This window comes from Pan troglodytes, chromosome 12 (genome assembly GCF_028858775.2).
Source record: "Pan troglodytes isolate AG18354 chromosome 12, NHGRI_mPanTro3-v2.0_pri, whole genome shotgun sequence".
Classification (NCBI taxonomy): Eukaryota; Metazoa; Chordata; class Mammalia; order Primates; family Hominidae; genus Pan; species Pan troglodytes.
The window spans coordinates 36,974,163-36,998,335 of record NC_072410.2 but is presented as its reverse complement, the minus strand read 5'-3'; the positions used below and the strand labels follow the sequence as shown (position 1 = coordinate 36,998,335).

Genomic DNA, 24,173 nt, shown 5'->3' with positions numbered 1-24,173 from the left:
TGCCCCTTCCCTAGAAAGGCTGCCAGGCCATAGTGGGCACCTGCCTGTTAGCTGGGAAGGAAAGAAATACAGCCAGGACGTTTCTGGTCATAGAACCAGGGGCCAAGGCCACACCCACCATGTCCTCCTCACCACCATGGCACCCATTCGATAGAGGAAGTCCTGTGTTCTGGAGGAGCCCCTTCCTCCTCTGGGCCTCAGTCTTCTCTGTAAAATGTACTCCGCACCCCCTCCCCGAATTCAGATGAGCTGCAGCTCTGGAGCTAGGCTCGGGCCTGACTGAAATGGGTCCTTGGAAATGGACAAAAGGCAGATCAGCTCCGCCTGAAATGGGGCCTTGGCCAGTGTGGCACTGAGATGGGTTCTGGGATTGTGGCTCTGGCCTGGGGCTTCATTCTCCTGAGCAGCTTCCTGGTACCATGAAAGAAGCACTGATCTGGGAAACTGGAGGCCAGGCATTGAGTTGTTCCTCCCCTGCATGCCTTCTGTGTGGCTGTGGACAAGTCACTGAGCCTTTCTGGGCCTCAGTTGCTGAAGTTGTAAAATGGTAATATTGCTGACCTCATCCAGTGTTGAGAAGAGAAAGTGAGGAAAGGTAGGAGGCCTATAAGAGCAGTGAACATTTCTTTCATTTCATTTCATTTTTTTTTTTTTTTTTTTGAGACAGAGTCTCTTTCTGTTGCCCAGGCTGGAGTACAGTGGTGTGATCTCAGCTCACTGCAAACTCCACCTCCCAGGTTCAAGTGATTCTTCTGCCTCAGCCTCCCGAGTAGCTGGGATTACAGGTGCGTGCCACCACACCTGGGTAATTTTTTGTATTTTAGTAGGGTTGGGGGTTTCACCATGTTGCCCAGGCTGGCCTCGAACTCCTGAGCTGAGGTGATCCACCCACCTCTGTCTCCCAAAGTGCTAGGATTACAGGCATGAGCCACTGTGCACAGCCAGAGCACTGAACATTTCTTAAGCATCTCCAAGGTCCTCAGGGCTGGGCAAGGCTCTCCACAGATGAAGCAATAAGAATCCTTTAATTGTTTTAATAACTGTCACAGAAATTAGCATTCATCACATGCTTACTTTGTGCCAGGCATGGTGCTAAGCTTGTTATGTGTATTAGTTCATTTAATGAAATAGATATTATCGCACCCCCTGCCCTGTTTCACAGATGGTGACACTGAGTTTCAGAGAGCTTATGTAAGTTGTCCCGGTCTTTTGCCACTGCACGTAGCCTTGTGGGTTTTGTGCTACATGCTACCTTGGCACACCGTTTGCCAGCCTCCAGGGTGGCGGTGCCTCGTGGTCATGTACAGTGGCAGCCTGCGTAGCTGTGTGCCGCTGTTGCTGCGGAGCTTGGGTTGGACTCCCAGGACCCAGACTCCTAATAGCTCTGCTCCTCAGCCTGTCTAATGTCCTGGAGCCATCTACCCTCAGCATGAGGAAGCCAGACAGGCTCCCATTGTGTCATAATCCACTGTCCTCTCAACCAGGAAGGGAGCAGGGAGGGTGGCTGCAGGGCCGCAGGTGGGGAGGTGCAGGTGGGAGAGAGGCCCTCTGGTCTGGTCTGGTCTGGGCTGGGTGGTGCAGGGCAGATGGTCAGGCCCCAGCACATGCCACCAGCGCAGCTGCACCAGAGCCCTCCCTACCGCCTCATGTGAAGGCCATGTGTGCACAGCTGGCCTGGCCCCGGGAGTGGGGCTGCTCCCTGCCAGGTGGGAGGGGTCAAAGGGAAAGGCTGGCCTTGAGGGGTGGTGAGGGAAGGGGCCAGAGTGGCAGGACCTTCTGTCTCACAAGCTGTGCCCACCCTTGGGGCATGTGGTGTGCGTGTGGATTTCCTCTCTCCCTTCAGGGCCCCTCAGGGTTGATGGAGGATGGCAGCAATGGAAGACAGTGCGGGGCCCCGGCTTCTGCCGTGGTCCTCTCCACGGAGGACATGCCAAGCACCTGGGGCCCGGGCTACCTCCCCTGCTGCCCCTGGAGCTTCCCAGGGGGTCTTCACCGAGTGAACTCAGGGTGGCCCTGGAGGGGGTGTGGGAATGGTGCCCTCAGCACCTCCCTCACTCTGAAACCCCACAGGGTGCAAGGAGTGCATAGGGAGTGCAAAGCAGCCTGTACACCATCCTCTCGGGCAACGAGGGACAGGCCTGCCTGCACTGGGGGCTCCATGCAGGTAGGTAAGGGTGACAGAGGCCTTCCTCCTGTTCCATCATGTCCAAAGTCACCAGGGTGGCTGCCGTGGAGCCTCACTGCACTGAGTGAGGCCTTACCTGAGCCTGCTGTGGGATGTCCGTAGTGCTGTCTTCCCATTTTACAGATGAGGACACTTACAGAGAGGTGACGCAGATTGCTCAAGCCCACAGAGTGACCAGGATCTGTACTGAGGCCTGTCTGGCCCTGGGGCTATAGCTCTTAACCACCAAGACCCAGGTTCTCAGGGTCCAGCCTGGTGGCAGTGCAGGAGGCTGGGATTTTAAAGAACCTATTTAGATAGACTTTGGGAAGGACATTGAACAGCTCTGGGTAGAGTGGCTTCACGTCGGGAGTCCAGCACTCACTGACACGAGACGATCAGATGATAATTTCAGTGGAATCCAGTGCTCATCTGTGTGTAGTGGATGTGGTGCTGTTGGAGCTCTATGGGCCCAGGAATCTTGGTGGGCTTCCAGGAGGGCGTCTTGGGCTGGGTCTGCAGGGTGGGCAGGAGTTGGCACAGAAGCAGGAGCATGGAGGGCTTTGAGGCCTTTCTTGCATTCTCTGGTGGGTTCTTGGAGTTGTTTCTTTAGGAAGTTTTCCCACATTTGCCCCTGCGATCTCATTCTGAGCTAGCAGGTGTTCTAATGCCCATTTTACTGGTGAGAAAACTGAGGTCCTGTAAGCTTATGGACCTGCCTAAGGTCACATGGCTGGCCAGGAGTGGAGCCAGGCCCTCGGGCTCCCAGGCCAGTGCTCTTCATGTTTTTTCATGCTTGCTGGAACTGGGTCCAGCTTAGGGTGGGTGGGGTGGAATGTTTTGGGGGCATATGGGACCTCGCGAAAATGCCAAAGTCTGTTCCTCCAAAGTTTAAAAATCCTTGTGGGATGAGCACAAGGCAGATCCTTTTACTTTTCTGGAAGTTGGGCAGTCTGTCGGGAGTGGGAGCCAGGTAATTCTGCCTCCTCCTTTGGCCCGTGTCCTCTGACCAGGGTGAGCCGACGATGGCTGTGGGGGACTCTGTAGGCGGTGTGGGTGGGTGGGCTCTGGGCCTTGCTGTGGATACTCTAAGAGGGATCTCATGGCATCATCAGCCCAGAACTCTCCATCCCCAGCTCAGGAGGATGGGCTGCCTACCTCCTCACCTTAAACTATAGACACTTATTCAGATCCCCAAGCAGTGCATGCTGGAAAGAGCCCAGCTAAGCCACGAGTTCAAAACGCAGCTCTTCACTCACCAGTTGGGAGATCCAGGAAATTCCTACATGCCTGAGAATCACATGCTTTTCTGTAAAGTGGAAGTGACCATTTCTACCTCATTGGGCCACTTAAAAGATGAATACAGACATTGTATTTGAAACATCCACCCTCTGCCTGGCCTTATAGATCGTAATAACTGCAAGGTGGCCTGGGCCCAACAGTCACGGAGAATCTGTGCCGCTCAGACTCCGGTGGAAGCTGCTTGATGTAGTCCTTGAAGCTCTGTGAGCTGCCCAGGCGTTGCTACTCCGACTTTCCAGATGAGGAAACGGAGGCTCTGAGGAGTGAAGGCACTTCCCAAAGTCACACCGCTTGTAAGTGCCTGGAATTCAGACCAGCTCTTTCCACCATACTTCGACGTCCTAGAACCAGAACGGGTGCTAAATTCTCACTTTGCAGTGGCAGCCCAGGCTGGGGTGCCTCTGAGCTGGGCTGTTGGGGGCTGAGGGGCTGCATCCGGGGGCATGGGCACCAGGAGGATCTGGAATTGGCCAGGTGGTAAGGAGCTGCCTCTAGGGGTCGGGGAGAAGGAGAGGGGAGCAACCTGCAAGATGCCTTTGGTGTCCCTTATGTGGCTACCTCCGGTGTGGTGGTGGGAGCTGGGAGAGCCTAGTGGCTATGTGCCTGGTGTCAGTCAGATGAGTTTCAGGCTCCAACCGGGTCTTAGCTTAGTGATCTGGGGCCCAATATGTCACCTCTCTGTTTTTGTGTGTACAGATGGTGGGGAAGGTTTTAAATGGGCTAATACTACCTGTAAATAGCTACCACAGTGTCAGATATACAGGAGCTCAATGGATGGGTTTCTTCTTGTTAGATCTGGAGCTTGATAGAAATAATAGGGCAAGGTGACATATCTAGGACAGAACTGGCCCAGAACCTGGCATGGGGGCCTCTAGATTGGCCTTGGCCTCAGCTGTCACTTTGTGGTCCTACAGTGACCCTGGATCACAGCGTACAGATCCCTTCCAAAATCCCTGCTCCCTCCTGGAAGCCCAGCTGTTACGGGCCATGGGCTCAAAGAGCTGGGTCTTTAAGGGAAACTCCTGGTGTGGCCTCTGTGTGAAAACAGTGCTGAGGGCTGTGTCACAGAGCTGCACCCAGTCCCCAGAGTCTCCCTCAGGCTGCCACACCCTCCCTGGGGTGAAGAGGAGGCAGAAGTGCTGGCTGGCCCCTGAGACCCCCTTCCCTGCCCCAGGACTACCAGACCTTGTTTATTTGTTCAGGTTGATAAAGCAGGATTCCCTGGACTCTGGCTGGGAACGAGCAAAGTGCATTGTTCTGCCAGCATTTCTGGGATGGGTTTGGAGCTGCAGCCAGGGCTGGGAGTGGGAGATGGGGTGAGGGATGGAAATGCATGGGAGCTGGCTTTCTCTGTTGCCCTCTTCTCCCTCTCTGGGTTTCCTAGTCTCAGCACCCCCAGAGGGTGGAGGGTAGGGCAGGCACGTGTCCTGGCTCCAGACCTCTGGCTTCTCACCTCCTCTGGAGCCCCTCTTTGAGGACCTTCTGCAAGACCAACCATAATGCTTTCACAGACCTCTATCAGGCCTTACTCAATGCAATGCACACATCATCTCATTTAATCCTTACCTCCCTCCTTGTGAGATCAGTCCTGTTCCCGATATGACAAGGAAACCGAGGCTCAGAAAGATTCTGTCTCTTGCCCAGAGCATTACAGGTAGACAAAGCTAGAGCCAGGAGTTGAACCCACGTGACAAAAAGATACGCTTAGCTTTATGCCAGATAGCTTCATCTTCATCATCAGAGAGAGGAAAGGTGTTTGAGCCCAGTTCAAAATATTCTAGAGTGAAGATCCAGAGGGAGAGATCATTCATTTGTTCACTCATTGCCTTAATCAACAAACCCTTTTGAGGGCCTGTTATGGGCAGGACCTGTGCTAGGCACTGCAGACATAGGCCTTCCCCCCACAGTTCATAGGGAGACTGAGCACTAAAGAGCCACAGTATGGGCAGTTAAGGACAGACGGGGTGCTATTAGGGCCCTATTAAGGGCAAGCTGTCCCTCCTGGTGTAGGGTAGGGGAGGTCAGGGAAAGTTCTTGGACACAGTGAGGTTTAAAGTGAGATCAAAGTGGGCGATGTGTTTAGGGTCCCCAGTCTGGGGTGACTGTTCATGCTTTTTCTCCATGCTCTGGAATAGGGATTTCCATCCTTGGCACTATCGACATTTGGGGGCGGGTAGTTCTCTGTTGTGGGGGCACTGTAGGATCCTGTGCTCTGTAGGATGTTTAGCTACGTGCCCACCTCCGTCCCTGCAATGCCCCCACTCCCCTGTCCCTAGGGGACAAAATCATCCCTGGTTGAGAATCACTGGCCTGAAAGAATGCCTGGCATATGGTGGGCGCTCACTAAATACTTGTGTGGATGCATCATGCCATCCCACCCCTGTGGGATACGAGTTCATCAATGATATGGATGCCACGTGTAGATCCTCAAGAGCCATAGCGAGGAGTAAACCAGGAGCCATCGTTGCTGGATTGTTAGCCCTTTAGGTGAACAGTACATTATAGGAACAGTGGGGTCTATTAGCACCTATCAGGTTGATTTTGTGGAGCTATTTCCAGGTTCCAAGACAGAACTCTGTTCAAGTGTACCACAGTCTTTGGAACTTTTTGTTCATGCAGCACAAATATTGGTGGAGAGAGATATTAAAAATTAAAGGCTCCATCTTTCACCCCATACAAATCCCTGTGCAATTAGTGAGGAGCTAGTTGGTGATGAATCATTGACAAACGTGTCAAGTTTGTTCAGTGCCGTGTGTATTACGCCACTGTTGTCTGCCCAGCAGCACCCCAAGTCCTGAGGGCACAGAGTAAAAGATTTTTAAAAAATGAAAACCAGCCATGTTTGTGTCTTTCCAGCTGAGCACTGACACTTTCCTTCCTGTATGTCCCCAGAGTCCCAGGTGTGACATTATAACCTCACTCGAGTGTAAGTTCTCTGAAGTAGGAATCAAGTCATTCATTGTTGCACTCCCCAAGTGCCCAGCAAAACAAGTGTTGCTGAATGAATGAATGGAACATCAGAGCTGAAAAAACAAAATGCCTCTCAGGAATCTCAGAGAGATTCCTCCTCAAGAGGGTGGAGGACAGAGCTCTGTAGTGGTTGTGGAAATTCACTGAGCTTAGATTCAGACTGACTGGATGGTGGGCATAAGCCAAACCTGTTTCTTCCCCTGCAAAATGGGAATGTGGGTATATCTCAGAGCAGATGAGCTGACGTGTGTGTGTGTGTGTGTGTGTGTGTGTAAACAGCAGGTGCGTAGAACAGATCATAAGATTAGGGTGGAGGGCTCAGATATACCATAGACAGGCCGTCTCCCATGCCTGCCAGGCTGGGCACTGCGCCCCTGCAGCCCCTCCTGACGCCTTCTCTCCTCAGGTGCCATGCTACTCGTATGGGCAGAAGCTGTCCAAACTGGCCATCCTGAGGATCGCCTGTAACTACATCCTGTCCCTGGCGCGGCTGGCTGACCTCGACTACAGTGCCGACCACAGCAACCTCAGCTTCTCCGAGTGTGTGCAGCGCTGCACCCGCACCCTGCAGGCCGAGGGACGTGCCAAGAAGCGCAAGGTATGCACCAGCTGGGTGGGCGGTAGCTTCTGGGGAGCATAGGGGAGGCAGGGACAGGAACTTGGGGGTGCCCTGCCTATGCCCAGAATTCTGAAGGGGCCAGAGAGATCAGCTCTTGGAGGTTTGCTGGGAGTTGCCTCAGCTTCAGTGCTCCTCAAATCCCTGGGATTATAGGTGTGTCTCTACTTCTGGTAACCGGCTGCTGGGTGACCTCGAACAGTCACCCAGGGTCTCTGGGCCCCGGTTTGCTCCTCACTTAAATGAAGAGGACCATTTATCTCTAAATTCCCTTCCTGACCTTAGGTGCTCTGGTGCTGAATTCCTTGGGTGGCCTCTGATAGATGTCATACCAGGACAAGATTCCCCTGAGCAGGGTGACAGCCCAGGAGAGCCCTTTGGCAGGTTTTGGGAGGGTGACTTGGCCTGTGGGTTATCTGAGGCTATGCATTAAGGGCGGTGATGGTCATTCATTCATTCATTCTGGAGAGACTGATGAAGCTCCAACCATGTGCCGAGCATACTGGGCAGGGGTATAAAGATGACAAACATATGGTCCTGGTCCCCATGCAGCTCACAGGAGGGTCAGGGAGACCCTCTTGTAAGTAGATGAGGGCAGGAGGCCTGTGCTAGGGGCAGTGGAAGGCCAGGTAGAAGAGAGACAGATTCACTCCCTGCCCACGGGAGTTTGAAAGGGCATCTTAATGTAAGTGGTGTTTAAGCTGGGACCAGCAGGACAACCAGGTCACCAGGCAGATGAAGGAGGGAACAGCATCTGAGGCAGAGGGAACAGCTTGTACGAAGCCTGATGTGGCTGGGGAAATGCATGCAGGGGGAAAGGTGTTGGGCACAGCTACAGGTCCCCAGGTGGCCAAAGCTCTGGGCATTCCCAGTCAGGGGTCAGTGCTGAGCAAGGCTTAGTGCAGCCCTCCGGATCTCTGTTACCACGTGGCTTCAGGGAGAGCAACAGAGAGTGGGATCCAGTCTACATCTGTGAGGCAAGAGGCCTGTCCCTGCCTAGGGCAGGGGGCGGACCCTGTCATCCTCCATCCATTCTTTCCGCTGCCTCCTTCCTTCCTGGCCCGCCCCTCCCCCATCCCTGACATTCCTCTCCAGACCCCTTTCCAGCAGGCCCCTCTGTGGGTTCTCCGGGTTTCCCGGAGGTCCCCCACGGACTCCAGACTCATGCCAGGGAGGGTCACGACACCTCCTCAGGGCTCCCCGCTGCCGCTGCCACGGTAACTGCACGTTGCATTCCTGGGAGTGCTTTAACATGGACCAATTAGACAAAATCCTCATCAAGTGGGTGAGAGAGGAAGCGCCACTGGCGGCTCTGGGCGGCTTTCCTCTGGAAAGTGACACTGGTAAATTAGGGCGTGATTGATGGCTCCCGCGGCGCTCAGTGACAAAGGAGGTTTGTAAACTCTCGGTGAACTTCCCCTGGCATTCAGGCGGTCCGGAGGTATAGATGGGCAGAGTGGGCAGGCGCCCCGTCTCCATCTCAGCCCCTCACTGCCCTACCCCCGCACCCTCCTCTTCACCCAGGGAAGGCAGAAGCCAGCGTGGAGGTCCCGCCTTCCCGGGTTCTTTGAATGGAGCAGGGTCTTGGGCTGGTAGGAGGCTGGATGCCTGGCTGGTGAGGAAGGAGGGACAAGTTGGGTGGAGAGGCCCGACAGAGCCGAGCTTTTGGCTTCCCCTGAAATCACCTCAAATCTAACACATCTTAGACACCCTCTGGGCCTGGTCCAACCTTCCCATTGTGGAGTCTGGGACTTTACCTGAGGCTACAGACTGTGGTTAAGAGCATCGCACAGCCCTGAGTTCAAGCCCTGGCTCACCACTCACCAGCTGTGTTATCCTGCACCCATTGCTTAGCCTCCTCCGCCTCAGTTTTCTTGTTGATAAGTGGGGACGGTGGAAATACTCACTCATGGGCCACCGTGAAGATGAAAGGAGTTACTGCAGGAGAGCGTGTGGTGTCTGCATGGTCACCGTCCTCAGGGTAATGATAATGAGCCCCTAAAATGCTTGAGCTCTGAACTTGAGGCTTATCCTATGGGGCTTACTTATGTGGTGAAATTGCCCTGGAGAGGGATTTTGGGGGTCGAGATGGAAGTTCCAGGGTAGGAACTCGTCTGTTTCCTCTCCACCCACCCTCCCTCCCTCCCTCCCCCCCACACCCAGCCCGGGCCTGAGGGCACTTCCTGCCTCCTGCCCTCCATCTTTCCCAGCTGGGTGAGGAGGTCACCCAGCTGGGACTCTGGGAGGTGGGGTCTGTATGTCTTTGCCCTAATGACCTTCATGGTCTCGCAGACTCACATCATATGTGTGGTGACACATTTCTCATATGAAACCACTCAGGAAGCCCTGGCTGGCCCTGCGTCTCCCCATGGGGGCCGGTGTTCATAATTCCAGCCCTTCCCATACCAGCCCCTTCCATAGTTTTATCTGGACAACCAGGATTTGACCCGGCAGCCTTTGCAAGTGTGGGCATCTCAAGCAGCCAGATTCCTTTCCAGCTCAGGACCCCTGGAGTCGCTGGAGCCTTCGAGCTCCCAGGCAGCCCTTCCAGGCAGGCCCCTGTGTCCCGCTTCTGGGCACCTATGCTTTTGCGGTCATAATTGCTAGCTGTCACCCTCCATCTGTCTGTCTACCTGTCTTTCTCTCTGAGTCTGGCTCACACTGTTCCCCTCTTTATCCGCTCTCTTGGTGGGGATGTGTGGCCCCACACTGAAGCCCAGCATAGCTGGCCTTAGCTGGTCCCCTCGGCAGATGTCCTGCCCCAGAGTGGACTCATGGGCCCTGACACCGAGGGGGCCTGAAGCCCCAGGGGAGGGTACTTCCCTGCCTCCTGGGGCCCCTTGTCCTTCCCTTTTTTTGGGGGGCTTGAGATGGCATTTGAATGAGGAGCCCATCTTTAGATGTGTCCTGGCTTTCGAGTTGCAATTGGAACCTCACCGGTTTTATTTTCTTCATTTTGTGGCCTCCCAGCCTGGGACTCCTGAGGCCCCACCTCCATTTACAGAGATTCTGTTTGGGGAATCAACCCCCAGGACAATTGAACCAACAAATATTCTTTCCTCATGTCTAGGATTATTTCTGTGAAAAGACTTGCAAAGGTCTACCAGTAGATTGCACGTGGTTATGAGTTTTTGGGAAGAGGTGACTGAGAGCACGCACTGCTCACAGCGCTCAGTCCTGCCACACCACAGCCTGGGAGCCAGGCAGGGGCCAGGGGAAGCCCAGGAACTTATAACAGGTGCTGGGAGGAAGAGCCCCTCTTCCCCACCCTACACCCTCTTCAGCAGGTGTCTACCCCCCCTCAACAGGACATGTGACTACTGTAGGGGTCCCCAAGCAAGAGATGGGAATCTCAAAGTGCTTCTTGGTATTCCCTCCCCCCTCCCCTCCCCTCTCCTTCCCTCCCCTCCCTCCCCCCTCCCCTCCCCTCCCATCCCCTCCCCTCCCCTCCCCTTCCCTCCCCTCCCCTCCCCTTCCCTTCCCTTCCATGAACAGGTATTGAGTACCCTCTATGTACCTGACACAGTGCAGGTACAAAATAATTTACCACATAGTCCCCACCATCATGCAGCGACTGAACACTTCTTGGTCTAGAGGATTTGGGAACCAGGAGTGGTTAGGGTGAGAAAAGGGAAAAAGCAAACCAAAGAATTTCTGCTTCTAACACAAATTTCTAGCCATCAGGGGCCATCAGGAAGCTGTGGACTGTGGAGGGGACCCAGGAGGGCTGGAGAGATTGCCCAGAGTCCTGCAGGGGCACAGGAGGGCAGGAGAGGGGTGAGAACTAGAGCCTTCCATCCAGACCTGCTTTGCCCTCTCTGGGTCAGGAGGTGGGTTCATGGGTTGGAGTCCCCACCACACAGGGTCTGGATTAGCACACAGTCCCTGGGCCACCACCCTGGGGCTTGCCTCTTGGCGTCACCTTGGAGATGGCCCTGGGACAGGAGCGTGGGCCCAGTTTGAGTCTGAATGATATTACGAGTGTGTAGTTTCTCTGTGAGGCCCCTCCACCTGACTTCAGGCCACTGTCCCTCTCACGACCACTCAGGGTTGCCGGAGTCCCTTGCTGTTCCTCTGTGGAAAATGAGATGACCACCTAAGGCCTACTTGCTTCCCAGCCCTTCCTACCCCAATGAGCCACGCTTGCCGCTCCATGTGCTGTGGCTGTGGAAGCCTGCCTGGTAAAGGAATTCCTGACAAGGTGCATGGTGGCCCATAGCTTCACAGTCACCCTCCTGGCAACTCAGTTGCATGTTAGCTGGGGTTTAAAGCCTTAGGGTAGAGGACTGCTGACGGGCCTGTCAGGCAGGGTTGCAGAAGCCTGGGAGCAAAAATCTGGACCAAAGGCTGTGAGGCCGCAAGCGGATGCCTGCTGTAGCAGCTGTGATGGCAGTGGTCATCGCTGGTGTGATTGGTGGCCATTTGAACTGTCCCATGCAGGGACTGCTTCCTCAGAGCTAATGTGTCCAAAAGAGGCTGGGCGACCCTCCTTCAAGATGCCCACTTGGGAGGTTGAGCTCAGTGTCCTCTGAGGTCCCTCCCACCCCAAGGAGCTGCACTGTGGGTCCAGGTCAGCATTAAGAATGAGATTTAAAGGGCACTCAGCTCCCCCTCCAAGCCCAGGTGCATCCTTCCGCCCATCTCAGCCCTCCTCGGCAGGGGGTGGGGAACCTGCATTCCTTGGCCAGTGAATCCTCCCCTTCTGGGCCTCACAGATCATGACTTTGAGGATTTGGAGCCCCATTTGGAAGCCCCAGTAGTGCAGAGGCCCATGTCAGAGGCCGCCCAGCAGAGAGACGGGCGGGAGGCCTGGAAGGACTCTGGGGAGTTCAGTTCTGACTCCGGCTGCAGCCAGAGATAATGCACGTTAAGCACCTGGCTCTGGGCCACGTTTCCACAGCTCCTGTTTTTAAAGCAGCAACTCCTGGGAGCTTCTGAGGAGGAGGAGGGGAAAGAGGAAGACAAGGAGGAGGCAGAACTGTTCTTCCACACCTGGGCTGGGTGGGCCACCCCAGATCTATGGAATAGGAAAGCACTGATTTTGCACAAACCAGGTCATTGTCTTCTAATGATTTTAAGCCATCAGGTAGTATAATAATAACTACAACAACAGCTACTAAATTGATAGCATGTTTTGAGCCCTGGCAATAAATGGCCAGTAAGTTCCTGCCCTCAAGTTGCTCAAAGGCCCTGGTTTTGCATGGGAGACAAGACGAACCAGAAAGTGCTGAGTTGAGGGCTGTACCAGAGGCTTAGCCAGCAAGCTAGACCCCCCCGGGTGGTGTGCCTGCAGCCGTGTGTGCCAGTGCTGGGAAGGCGGGGTCTGCAGGGCTGGGAGGTTTGCTCCTGGCCCTGTGGGTAATCTGAAGCCAGAGGTGGCAATTAAGCCAGTGCAGCTTCATGAGATCTGTGTCCTCCCTCTTTTCCTTGCTGCTTTCTGGGGACAGGAGGCAGGTCCTAGTATGGCCTGGGTCCGCTTTGGAAGAACGTCTTGGGTGCAGACCCCCGTAGCTTCGGTGCCAGGGACAAGATGAAGGCATATTGGATTTTGTCGGGTGAAGGGGGTTTGGTGTGAGCTGAGGGTGTGTAGGAGGGGCCCCCTTCTGTCGGGATAGCTGAGCCCAGGCCTCGGACAGGATCCCTGGGTGCCAGCCCCTTCTGTGGACTGTGGGAGGCGGAGTCTCCAGAGCCGCACCCTGCCTGGATTCAGTTCCACCTATGGCCCCTAGGGTGCCCACCAAGGGGCACTGTCCCAGCTTTGTTCCTACCTCCCATGTACATTGTCAGCCCTGCTAAGGCCTTGTCTCTGAAAAGTGAGGAGCTGTCATAAGTGATTTCTAAGGCCCTTGCCAAGCCCACCTAAATCCTCTTTCTGCTTTAATGACTGACCCCTGTGTTACTTCTCAGGGCATTTCACAGAGATTTGAAAGTCGCTCCTAGAGACTGTTGGGACCTCAGGGCGGTTTGCCCTGAGAATACTGGCAACATCTGATGTTCAGAGAGCGTGGATCATGCGCCAGGCATGTGCTTGGTGCTTCCCGGGTATCACCTCGTGGGCTCCTCTCACCAACCCTTGAGGTGGGGGACTGGTGTTGCTCTGATGCACAGATGGTGAGTCCGGGGCTCCCTGAGCCCAAGGAACTTGCCTGAGATCACCTAACCACTAACAGAGGTGTGTGCCCCCAGCTCCTACCGCTTCCCTGTCCTGCTTCTCACATGGGAGTGGGGTTGAGGGGACGTTGGTGGCTCGCATCTCCAACCCCCCCCCCGGCCCAGTTATTAAGTTAAATACCATCTGCTTTCAAAGCCCAAGGAGGCCATCTATGCTGGGGAAAAGGGGGGTGGGTGGGAAACCATCATCAAATTCCCAACTAGCCATAAAAATGGATGCAATTTATTTTTTCTGGCATTCCAATTACATAGACGTTTGTCGCCAGCTGTTTGTTCTAACACGGAGTGTTCTCTCAGCTGCCGTTTCTCTTCTCCCATTTGACACTGTTAGGCCACAAGTCTGGCAGGGCCTGGGCTGGAGGGGTCATTGGCTGGGGAGCCTCCCAGGTGAGCTGAGCTGGCTTTCCCTGAACGTGGACCATGCCTCTGAGGTTCCCCGGGTGGTCTCGAGGCTAGGCGCAGGGAAAGGCTGGGGTGCCGCTTCCTCCCTCTTTTCACACTCTCTGCCCCTTTCCTCCTCCTCTCTCTTTTTCCAAATTGCTCCCCACCCTCAACATGCACTCCCAGACCCCACCCTTCTCCCCAACACACTGAGAATGAATGAAAACTCAGGATCTCTGACCTAGGGAGAAAAACCAGCTGTTCCTGCTCAGAAAGTCTCTGAGACGTGGGAAGTCCCCTCTGATGCCCTAACTGACCACCCTGGGGAATGCAGAGAACCCCCTGGAGCACCTCTGAGCCAAGATTCCCCTCTGGAAGCCCCTGTGGAGGCTCAGTGGCCCTCGGGACGCTGGAGAAGGGGTGTCTGTGTAGGGTGGGGGCTAACCCCAGAGAACGCTGTGGTTCTTTCTGGTGCTCTGTAGTGCTATCATTTAAGGCACAGGAACGCACGCTATGGCGGCCCTCAGCAAAACTGTGAAGTAGGCAAAGTGCAGAGCTCTGGGGCTGGAGACCTGGATTTGAGTCCTGGCACTGTCACTTCTTGCTCTGTGGCCTTGGGCATGTTATTTGACCTCTCTGATCCCCAGTCCTCTCATCTGTAAAGTGAAAGCACACAAATCTGCCTTGCTGCCTTGCTGAAAGGATTAAACAAGACCCCATATGAGAAAGGGCTGGTGTTCCCGGCGAGTGCCAGAGAGGAAATATCATGAATTTATAGCTACAAGGTAAAAACTTAATTGGAACCCCAGGAAGGAACAGCTCAGAAAAGGGCAGTGCCAGGGTGGATGAATGACTGACCAGCCAAAAGGCAGATGGGGAAGGACCAACCTTTCTGAGTGAGAGATTCTTTCCCCTCTAGCACTTCAGCTCAAACCCCTGGTCCTGCACCCTTAGCATAGGGTGCAGCCTGCAGCCCATCCAGAAATCCTCGGATGTCAAAGTAGAGGGAGTCATACCAAGAAACATGCATAACATGTGGTCATATAATAATGCTAATCAGCACTGCAGCAGACCACCGCCACCACCAAGCACATCAACCATGTGGTGAGTGCCATTGTGTCCCCTTATGGGCATCCCACTCACATTATCTCTACCCCGTGTTATACTAACCCCAAAGTTGGGACCACTTCCCTCATTGCACAGATGGAAGACTGAGGCCAGGAGAAGGGTGTAACTTGCCTGGGGCCACATGGCCAGGAAGTGGCAGAGCTCAGTTTCCAACCTGTTTTATCTCTTTGGTTCTGAGTTCTGAGCTCTTCAGTCCTGAGGCCAGCCCGCTGCCTGAAGCTCGCACACTGCCCAGCACAGTGGCCTGTGCCCAGGAGGCCCCCAGCAAGTGCCTGGTGCCGTTCCTTGCCCAGAGCAACAGCTCTTATGTAAGCAGCCCGGCTGCAGCGCAGTGCAGGCTCCATTTAGCTGTGGGGAGCCAAGAGCCCGCTGGTGGTGGCCCTGGTGGTGGCGAGGGGTGGGTTGGGCAGGGAGGTGTCATCAGCTGCGGGCACCCCCAGCTTTGTGCCGCCGGCGAGGACTGACACCAGGTTAAGTCGCCTGGCGGCCTTTGGCTGCAGCTGGGAGCGCGCCTGGTTCCCATTCGGGCGCTGTGGTTTTGATTAGCTGTTCTGCGAGGCGGGCCTGCTGGTGAGTCCATGGGAGCTCCGCTGGAACAGAGGGTCCCCCGCCCGGCCGCCGCGGCCCCCCCTCCTGGCAGCCCCAGACTCCAGATGTTCCGAGCGCTCGCTGGGAAGGCCTGCTGGCGCCACGGAGGGCAGAGGGCAGGGAAAGCACGCGAGCTGGAAGCCCAAGCACTCAGTCACCACAGGCCTTGGCAGCCCGCCCGGCCCTCTGCTGGCACATTCCCCAGCTCTCCCCTGGCCATCTGTTCCCAAAAAACCCTTTCAGAGCCTCATCATCACTCAGGATACAACAGCGCGAGCAGCTGGTTTGGAGGCAGCAGGGAAAACCGTGCAAAAGGTTCTTTGTGAGAGAGGAAACTCGCTTATGAATAACAGGACTGGACGCCGTAAAAGTTGGCGGCTGGAATTCTTGTTTCTCAGGCGCCGCTGTTTTCTCTTGACTTTTTATCTCTGGTTTTTATTTTTTTCCCGTTTTCTTTTAATGTTGTTTCTTCCTCTTCTCACATCAGTTGTGACTTTTCTTCCTCCTCTGCGAGCCCGAAGGCCACCTCATTAGTGCTCCTGACACTGCGGAACTTTTCTTTCTCAAGGCTGTTGTCACTGGGGATGGTTGAAAGTGACTATTTTCCTAAGAAAACAGCTGGAGGGGACATGGGAGCAAGAAGGTACTTGGGAGGGCATCTCAGTGTTGAGGCTCAAAACAGGCAGCGCCATGGCAGAGTCATTCCACCGTCACCCTGAATAAACCCCATGCACACAGATGAGAACAATGTCTCCTCAGAGGGAGGGTCTGGGAGACGGGACACCATGCAGAGACCCCCATCAGCTCATCAGAGAGCTTCACGGAGATGTTCTGGGAGGACAATCACATTCATAAATACGCCGGTGCCTCGGCTCTGCCGCTGACTGCAGCATGACATGAAGCCTTTTTTAAGAACTGGCTGCTGCCGCCAAAGCCTTCTGGGAGATGTCTGCCTAGAACCTGGGCACCTCCTGGGAGCAGTCACTGGGTGGCCTGTCAGGGGCTGTGGGGTCCTGGGGCAGGGCCGGCAACTGGAAGCCAGCCCTGGGGAGGAAAGGAGAGAAGGGCAAGGCTGGGCTGCTTTCCTCACAGCCCCTGGACCCTGAGGGAGGAGCTGAGTTGGGCCTGGGGCTGCCATGTGTCAGACAGTGGTGATGTGATGGGGGGACACAGGTCGGGGCAGGGTACTGGGAGTTTCCCCTTTCCTTTCTCAGTTCTTTGCACCCATTTTCCATGGGCTGCCTCCCCAGATCCAGAAGCCCCAGCAGCCCCTCACCCCAGCAGTGGAAAAAGCCCATCATTGACACGGCTGTGGGTGGCCGGCTTTGCAAAAGCCTCACATTTGGGGCTTTGGAGGGCGTTTTGCATTTCATCTTTACACAGGCTCCTGCACCTCATTCCTCTTGCCTTCCTCTCGGCTTTCCTCCCACTTCCAGTTAGAGAGATGGCAGCTCTGGCAGGACCAAATATTGATGTTTATCACAGTTTTAGGGCCATTTGTCTCACCATCTGAAGGGCTCAGCGCAGGCCCACGGGATCCTCTCTCCTTGAGTGACCTCTGGGGGCAGGTATCTGGTTTGGATGCTGGAGCTGGTCCCTACTCTTCCCTTGGGGGCTGTGCGGCCGGGTGCTCAAGTGTTTTAACCTCAGGACCCTGATTAGTTATCATGAAGCTACCCCACCAGCTCCTGGGTCTGTTCACGGATTAGTGGCATAAAGGACATAATATTGTTTTGCAAAATCTGCTCTCCCTCCCGTGTCTCCTGCCCAAGAAGTTGGTCTTCATGGGGCCAAAGGCAAGGAGGACCCGAGGAAGGAAGAGGAACCACTGTCCCCAGCCCCTGGTGTGGCGTGGAGTCAGCCTAGTGACCAGAAATTGCTTTTGAACTCTGAGGCTTCCAGAGGACAAGAGGAAGAGGAGGACAGGGCTGCCCTGCCCACTGCTCAGCCTTGAGCCCTGCACCTGGGTCAGTGCGAGGCCTCAGACAGAGGGTGTCAGCAGGCCCTGGCTCCCCACATCCCATCCTTAAACAGGCCATGCCCTTTCTACCTGCCCCAGCAGACCAGAAAGCAGTTTCCATGGGAAACAACAAACCTTCCTTGTGCTCCCAGGATAAGTGTTTCTAGAGGGCGAAGTCGGGAGCCATTCTCTCCTTTAACACCTTGCCACCTCTGCCCAGAATTCACAGCCACCGGCGCCTGTCTTAGCTGCCCTGGCTGTCAGCCCCACCAGAGCCCCTCCTGGCTGCTCTGCTGAAAGCTGGTCAGACTGCCTCACTCCATCCCCTACTTAGCTCCCCTAAGGCCTAGGGGGCTCCCTACAGGCCAAGGGATGAGGCCAGACTCAATAGGACACCTGATGGGCCCCCCAAGTGACCTGGCCCTGGCCGGTCACTCCCTATGTCCCAATTTACACCCCAGCAGCACAGAACTCCTTGCCCAAAGGGGCTATTTTTGGCCTCTGTGCTCATGCCATCCCTTCTGCCTGGAATGCCCTTCTCCGCTGTCTGTCTGGCTAACTCCTGCTCATTCTGGAAGGCTCAGCTCCTCCTGAAAGCCCTCCCTGACCCCAACCCCAGCTTCTTCCTCAGGGTGTCGTAGCACAGGGATGCTTTTGGTCTAATTCAGGAGAGCATCATGTGATATGCTTTTAAAGTAATGAGTTAAAATGTTAGACAATATGAAACTCTATTATGTGATATATTAGATTTCATGTCATTACATTGTATTATATTATATTTTTAGGTGGCATGCTATGTGACATAGGATGCGATGTGATATTACATCCCATGACACTATGTTACACAGTGTTGGATTAAATGCCTGTGTCTCTGGCTAGACTGTGAGCCCCTTTCTCTTTGTGTCCTGTCTTCTGGCACATACTAGGGCCCCCAAATAATGACACACCATTCTTTCCACTAAAATCCACACTGCTAGGGCTGAATGTCCCTATGCTGATGGCAAGGGACATTCCCTTCTAGGGAAGGATTAACTAGGGGCTTTAGGACACAGCTAGGGAGATGCCCCTGGGCTCTCCTGTGCTCCAGTTGGGCTCATACCCTTGTTCCCTTGAATCTGCAAGGAAAGCATTGTGTTTCAAATAACAGAAACCCCTCAAGCAGCAGCTTAAACTAACAGGGGCTGGCATTTTTCATAGTTCAGAAATCAGCTGCTCCCTGGGATCCAAGAGTCCAGGCTTCTTTTGATCTTTGCCTCATGGCTGCAGAGTGGTTGCCACAGCACCGAGCTTTTCATCCTCAAGCTGCATCTACAGTCAGGGTAGGGGGCCATGCTAGGAAGAGTGTTTCTCCTCACCAGGGCAGTCAGTCTTGCCCAGACAGCCCCTCCCTTCCTCCAAAGGAAGATGCTCCCCTCGAACCCGAGAAAAACATCAAGGTCTGTCAGCTGGGAGGGCAACAGAGAAAACAGCCACGTGGCTCGTGTCTGGAGGGTTGACCCTGATTTGTGACAAGGTGGTTTTCTTCCTGGGGAGCTAACTGTTGTCATTACCTTAACCACAATGTCAGAGCCCCACTTTTTTGAGCTTGCCCAGTCCTCACCACAGCCCCACAAATTGGGTGTCACCAGCCCCATTTTCAGGTGACAGTGCTGAGGTTCACAGAACTGAAATGACCTGACTAGGCCCCCAGCGACCTCGTTCCTGTGCACTGCACTTTCCAGTTTGCAGAGCCCTCTCACATCCATGATTTTCTTGAATCCTAGAACGAGCTCCTGGGGTCCACATTATTAAACATGGGAGTGAGATGAGGCGAAGTCGCCCAGGCTCAAGCAGCTGGGCAGGGCTGGGTGGGGCTTGGACAGGCTGAATCCAGGCCACCGCTGTCCTCTGTCCTCTGTTCTCTCAAAGGTGAGGGTGTGAGCTTCAGGGGTTGCCTGGCGGCTTGGTGCCTGAGGCTTGGAGGCATGGTCTGAGTCTCAGCTCAACCACTCAGGAGCTCCGTAACCTCAGGCACTTGCCTTCAACAAGCTTCACTTTCCTCATAAAATATGGATAAAACCAGGTGAGGAGCGTTTGAGGAAATGAGGGCTGTGAAAGCATTTTGTCAACTGGAGGCACAGCACTCAGAGAGGGTCACTGGAGGCCACTGCTGGCCCATCAGGAAGGTGGGCAGAGGGACTTCAGTGTCCCCTCCTCACGCAGTGACTTAGAGAATGTGCGTGCATGCACACACGCAGGTGTGCTGGCGCGTCCATAGGCACCGTCTGCTGGGGTCCGGTGGAGGGCCTCCTGCATGGTGGGCCGATTTCCCATGCACATGGGAAGGAGGTACTCCCTGGAAGGCGGCTGATTGACTTCAAGGATTTCAAAATTGCTCTACCTGCACAGGGCCCAGGAGCCATTAAAGATGGACCCTCAGTGGCAGGGCAGGGCAGGGCAGAGCCAGGCAGCTGGGCACATGGTGGGCAGCTCTGGGAGTGAGCCGTGTGGAGCCCACCTGGAATCTGGAGAGCCGTGACCGGGCATTGCTGAGAGCTGTCCACCCCCCTCTCAGCAGCTGTGCCTCCCGCCTCGCTTTCCTGCCAGCCCTGTTCCTGCCACACACAAGTCCCTGCCATCACAGCCCACCCACCCCCTCCACACGCACACACAGGGGTTCTTCACTTGTTCAGTCTTTTTAGATACCTGAGTATTAAAAGATGAGTAAAACATGAAGGGCCCTGCCCTGCACATCTACTTAAGAATAAATCGCCCTGAGTGTTTACTCTGTGTCAGGTACTGTTCTAGAGCTGGGGGCATTTTGGAGAATAAAACAGAGGCCCCACACTTCGGAACTCAGAGCTAAACTATAGAAAGGCTATGCCTAAAAATTCAGAGGAGGGCCCCTCGGTACATTCTTTGGAGCCCACTGCACTTAGTCTGCATACAGTTCTTACGAGCTTGACTCTCAGGCCCCTCAGATCTGAACCTCAGAACAAAAACAGCCTATGAGGGCAGGGGTTGGGGTATCAGGCCATGGAGCAGGTACAGAGATAGCACCCAGAATCAGCCAGTGGCCTCATCGAATAAGAAGAAATGGACACATGATAAAGAACAAGGCCAGAGGCTCAGAAGGACCGAGAGGCTGGGGGCCCCCTTAGTGTCAGGGCAGAGAGCCGGCAAGCCTCAGGGACCTTGGAATTGTGTGTGCACTGATGTTCGTGGACTTGACCTTGAGTTGTCAAGAGGAAGCTAAAGTACATCCAGTAATGTCGGGCTGAGAATGCAGGGAAGTGCATCAGTTATTGGGAAAGGGCCCATCCAAGCTGTTTTGGCACAGAAAACATGTGGCTTCCTTTCTCCAGGGAAGTCTGCTTCTGTGCAGGAGCCTGTTCTCCTAGGATGGCAGAGCTGGGAGGGCTGGGCTTCTCGTCTGTTTTGTTCACTCTGGGATCCCCAGAGCCTCCAGTGGAGCCTGGCGTGGTCTAAACGCTTGGTAAACATTTGCTGGATGAATGGAGCAATGGAAGCATGAGGTAAGGCGGTGTTTTCAGTTGTTTTCCACAAATACCGAAGGGCGGCTCCTCTGTGCCCATACAGAGGGAGGCCCTGGTGATCTGAAGTGGAGACAAAGTTCCTGTCTTGAGTTGCTGATGGGTAAATGGGGTGGCTGGGGACCCTTCCTACCCCACCCCGATGGAGTCTCTGTGCTCCGACATGTAGCTACTAAGCACTGAGTGCTTGGCTTTGCAGCCATTGTGTTCTTTAATCTTCCTGACAAGCTCATGCAGTAGATACTAATATTACCATTTTATAGGTAAAGAAACTGAGGCACAGAGAAGTTAAGCATCTTGCTCAAGGCCATGCAGCTGGTAGAATGGGGAAGTCAGGATTCAAACAGAGGCCGTCTGGTGCCATAGCTGGCACATTTAACCACTGTGCTGGATTGTTTGCTAGTGAGTGTGCACATGTGCATATGTGTGTGTGTGTGCGCGTGCGTGTGTGGCAGTGAGTAAAGACCTCTAATCAGAGATGTCCCTACCCCCACCTGGATCCCTCGGTGGCACCTGCATCTAGCTAGGGGAGGGGCTTAGGGACAATGGAAGAGGCTAGGGGAGGTGTTCCTCATCTTAAAACTGCATTTGCATGGAACGCACACTGTTTTTGCTGAAATCACTGGATTATTTGGGCTTCCCAAACGTCTCACGGCCTCTCCAAGCCACGGGTGCCCCAGTGGTCCTGAAGTATCCACAGCCGGGCTCCGTCCTGGGAGTCTCCTGGAGAAGCACTGTGATCTCTGCAAAGGCTTGCTGGCCAGCACTTTGGTGTGACTTGGCTTGTCTGGTTGGTTGGTGCCCATCAATCCCTGCTGTCACTTTGCGGTAAGGACTGGGGAGGGGAGGCGCTTCGAGAGGCAGCAGGGTGATGGGAGCATTTCCCAGTCCAGAAGGAGGCAGGCCTGACGGGGACCCTCCACCGTGTTCAGGGCCTGTGAACTTACATGTCGTGTGGGGGTGTCTGTGTAAGGATCATGAGTCAGGCCCACAGGGCAGGTGAAGAGCAGAGCCTTTCTCGCATGGCTGGGCCACCATTCTGCCCATTGGTCTGCTCTCCACCAGCCTGGGTGCCTCCTCCAGCCTGAGTGGGCTGCCCCCTCCTGCTTGAGTGCCTCCTCCAGCCTGGGTACCTCCTCCAGTCTGGGTACTCCAGCCCGGGTGCCTCCTCCAGCCTGGGTGCCCCCTCCAGCCTGGGTGCCCCCTCCAGCCTGGGTGCCCCCTTGAGCCTGGATGCCTCTTCTGGCTCTGCAGTGCGGCCATGGGCCTTTTGAGCTGCTGGCATCTGGAAGAGCAGTGAAGCCAAGTGCGATGACCGGACAGCATCGCAGGATGGAAGCAGATGGGAAGCCGCAGCAGCTGCCTGCAGCTTCGCCTGGGCCAGCTCGACCCTCACAGTGCCCCACGCTGGGGGTGAGCTGGGGTGGGGGCCAAGGAAGACAGATAGACTGATGGATATGGAGAGAAAAACAAAGAAGAGGCCAAGGAAGAGTTGGCAGAGACACACAGGCAGAGCATGGAGAGGGAGACAGCTCGGCAGCCAGAGAGAGTGGCCTGCAGCCTGAGAAGGCGTCAGCATGGCATGGCTGCCTCTGCAGGCCCAGTGGGCTCCTCTAAGCTCTGGCCCTGGCCCTGGGGGTGCGGGGCCTCCCACTGCCAGCCACCTTCCCTTAGGCTCCAGGAGTCGAAGGCCAAGATTTTCTTAGAACCAAGGAGGTGACAGCTGGCTGGATGGCTTGGGGACCTGCCGTTCCTGTTTGCCAGTGAGGAAACTGAGGTCTGTAGGGGTTAAGGGTCTACCTTGCCCTGCTGCATCCTAGCAATGTGGCCTAGGGCAAGTGAGGTCACCACTCAGGCCTCCATTTCCTCATCTGCAACATGTGTGCAGCGGTAGGCACCTCCCAGGAATTGCAAAAGACAACGCATGCAAACAAGTGTGGCACGGTGCCTGGCAAGGAGCCGCCCTCCGTAAATGGTGGCACTGAACACTAATGCACTTGCTTCTGTTCCCAGGCCCTGGGAGGATGGAGTGCTGGTGGTGGAGGTGTGTGGGGTAGGTGAAGGGACCGTGGCAATCACACCGACAACCATTCGTGTCGTAAGGGGATGTAGGAGGAACTGGGATAAAGAGCTTCGGGAGTTCAGAGGAGGCACCTGTTGTCCCCACCTTGCGGTGGGTGTGGGGCTGGTGGGGGTAAGAGGGTGGACATGAGCAGGCCCTCGTTGTCCTGGACTAGGGAGGCAGCAAGGACTCCAACTGGCAACCCCCAGCCCCAGCCCTGCACTTGTGGAACCTACATTCTAGTGGGTGGAAGTAACTCAAAGTAAGGGCCTGCAACACTGTGGAGTACATGGTAGGTGCTCAAGGAATGCTAGCCTAGGATACCTGGGACCCAGCACCACCTCTAGCATCTTAGCACAGGAAGGGCTCCCCCAGGTTACCTGCTCTCATCCTCAACATTGCCTGATGCAACGATTGTTTCTTACTGATAGGAAAGTTCTTCTGCACGGCCTTGACTGACTCCGAGGTTTGCAAACATCCACTGGCTTCAGTGAAGGAGGGGTTTGACCGCTGGCCCTACCTTGCTCCTGACCTGGGGCCTGTGGGGCAGCTGTCTGCACAGCACGGCTGAGGCCTGTGCCAGTCCCCTCCTCTCTGGTGAGCAGCCTTGAGAAATACAGAAAGGACTGGGCGGAATCCACAGCAGCAGCCAGCAACGGTGGTCCTCAGCTTTCCCCTAGAGTTAGACTGTAAGCTGCCGCAGTGCCTGGGACAGGACTGGCCCCTATTAGGAACTAATACATCTTTGTTGAATAAATGACTTTTTCTCCCCATTCTTGGTCCCCAGGCCAACTGTCCTGGCTCACTAAAGGCTCTGGCCATAACTGAAACTCTTAGACACTCGGGACCTTGAAGGGCCCTCCAAGCCCGGACACAGCACTATCCTCGATTCATGCCATGTTCCCGCCCCCCGCAAATAGCAGCCAATTCCAACTGCTCATAAATTTCCTGCCTGTCACCCATGGCGCCCAGGCCAGGCAGGCAGGAGGTGCTGGAGGCCGACTGGTCCATACCTGCTTCCAGGTCCCTGGGGAGCTTGGAGGCCAGAAGCCCAGGCTTTGCGCCTGTGCCCAGAATAACCTCTGCAAAGTCTGGCCCTTGGAGAAGATGTGAAAGCAGATCTGTCAAACGCAAGGATGTCCAGGCTTGAGTGTTAAAGAAAACACCAGTGCAGCTTATGATGCAGCTTGTACAGCGTAATTCCACTTTTCGTAAAATACTGTATGTGAGTACGCATATGCATGGGAATAGCATATGGGACAATAGTTAACCAAATGTTATCAGTGGTTTGCTCTCCG

The 24,173-nt window shown here is 54.9% G+C and overlaps 1 protein-coding gene across 3 annotated transcripts in view; it reads left to right on the top strand.

Moving 5' to 3' along the window:
* The window catches only part of ATOH8 (atonal bHLH transcription factor 8), a 34,290-nt gene that overhangs the window by 3,307 nt on the left and 6,810 nt on the right, over positions 1-24,173 (top strand). For 2 of the 3 annotated variants that reach the window (XM_016948897.4, XM_016948896.4), the window contains exon 2: positions 6,843-7,034. In XM_016948897.4, the coding sequence (XP_016804386.1) occupies positions 6,843-7,034 (192 nt within the window). Of the gene's footprint in view, positions 1-6,842; positions 7,035-23,306; positions 24,101-24,173 lie in introns of all 3 variants that reach the window. The other variant, XR_010149078.1, reaches the window with a different exon arrangement.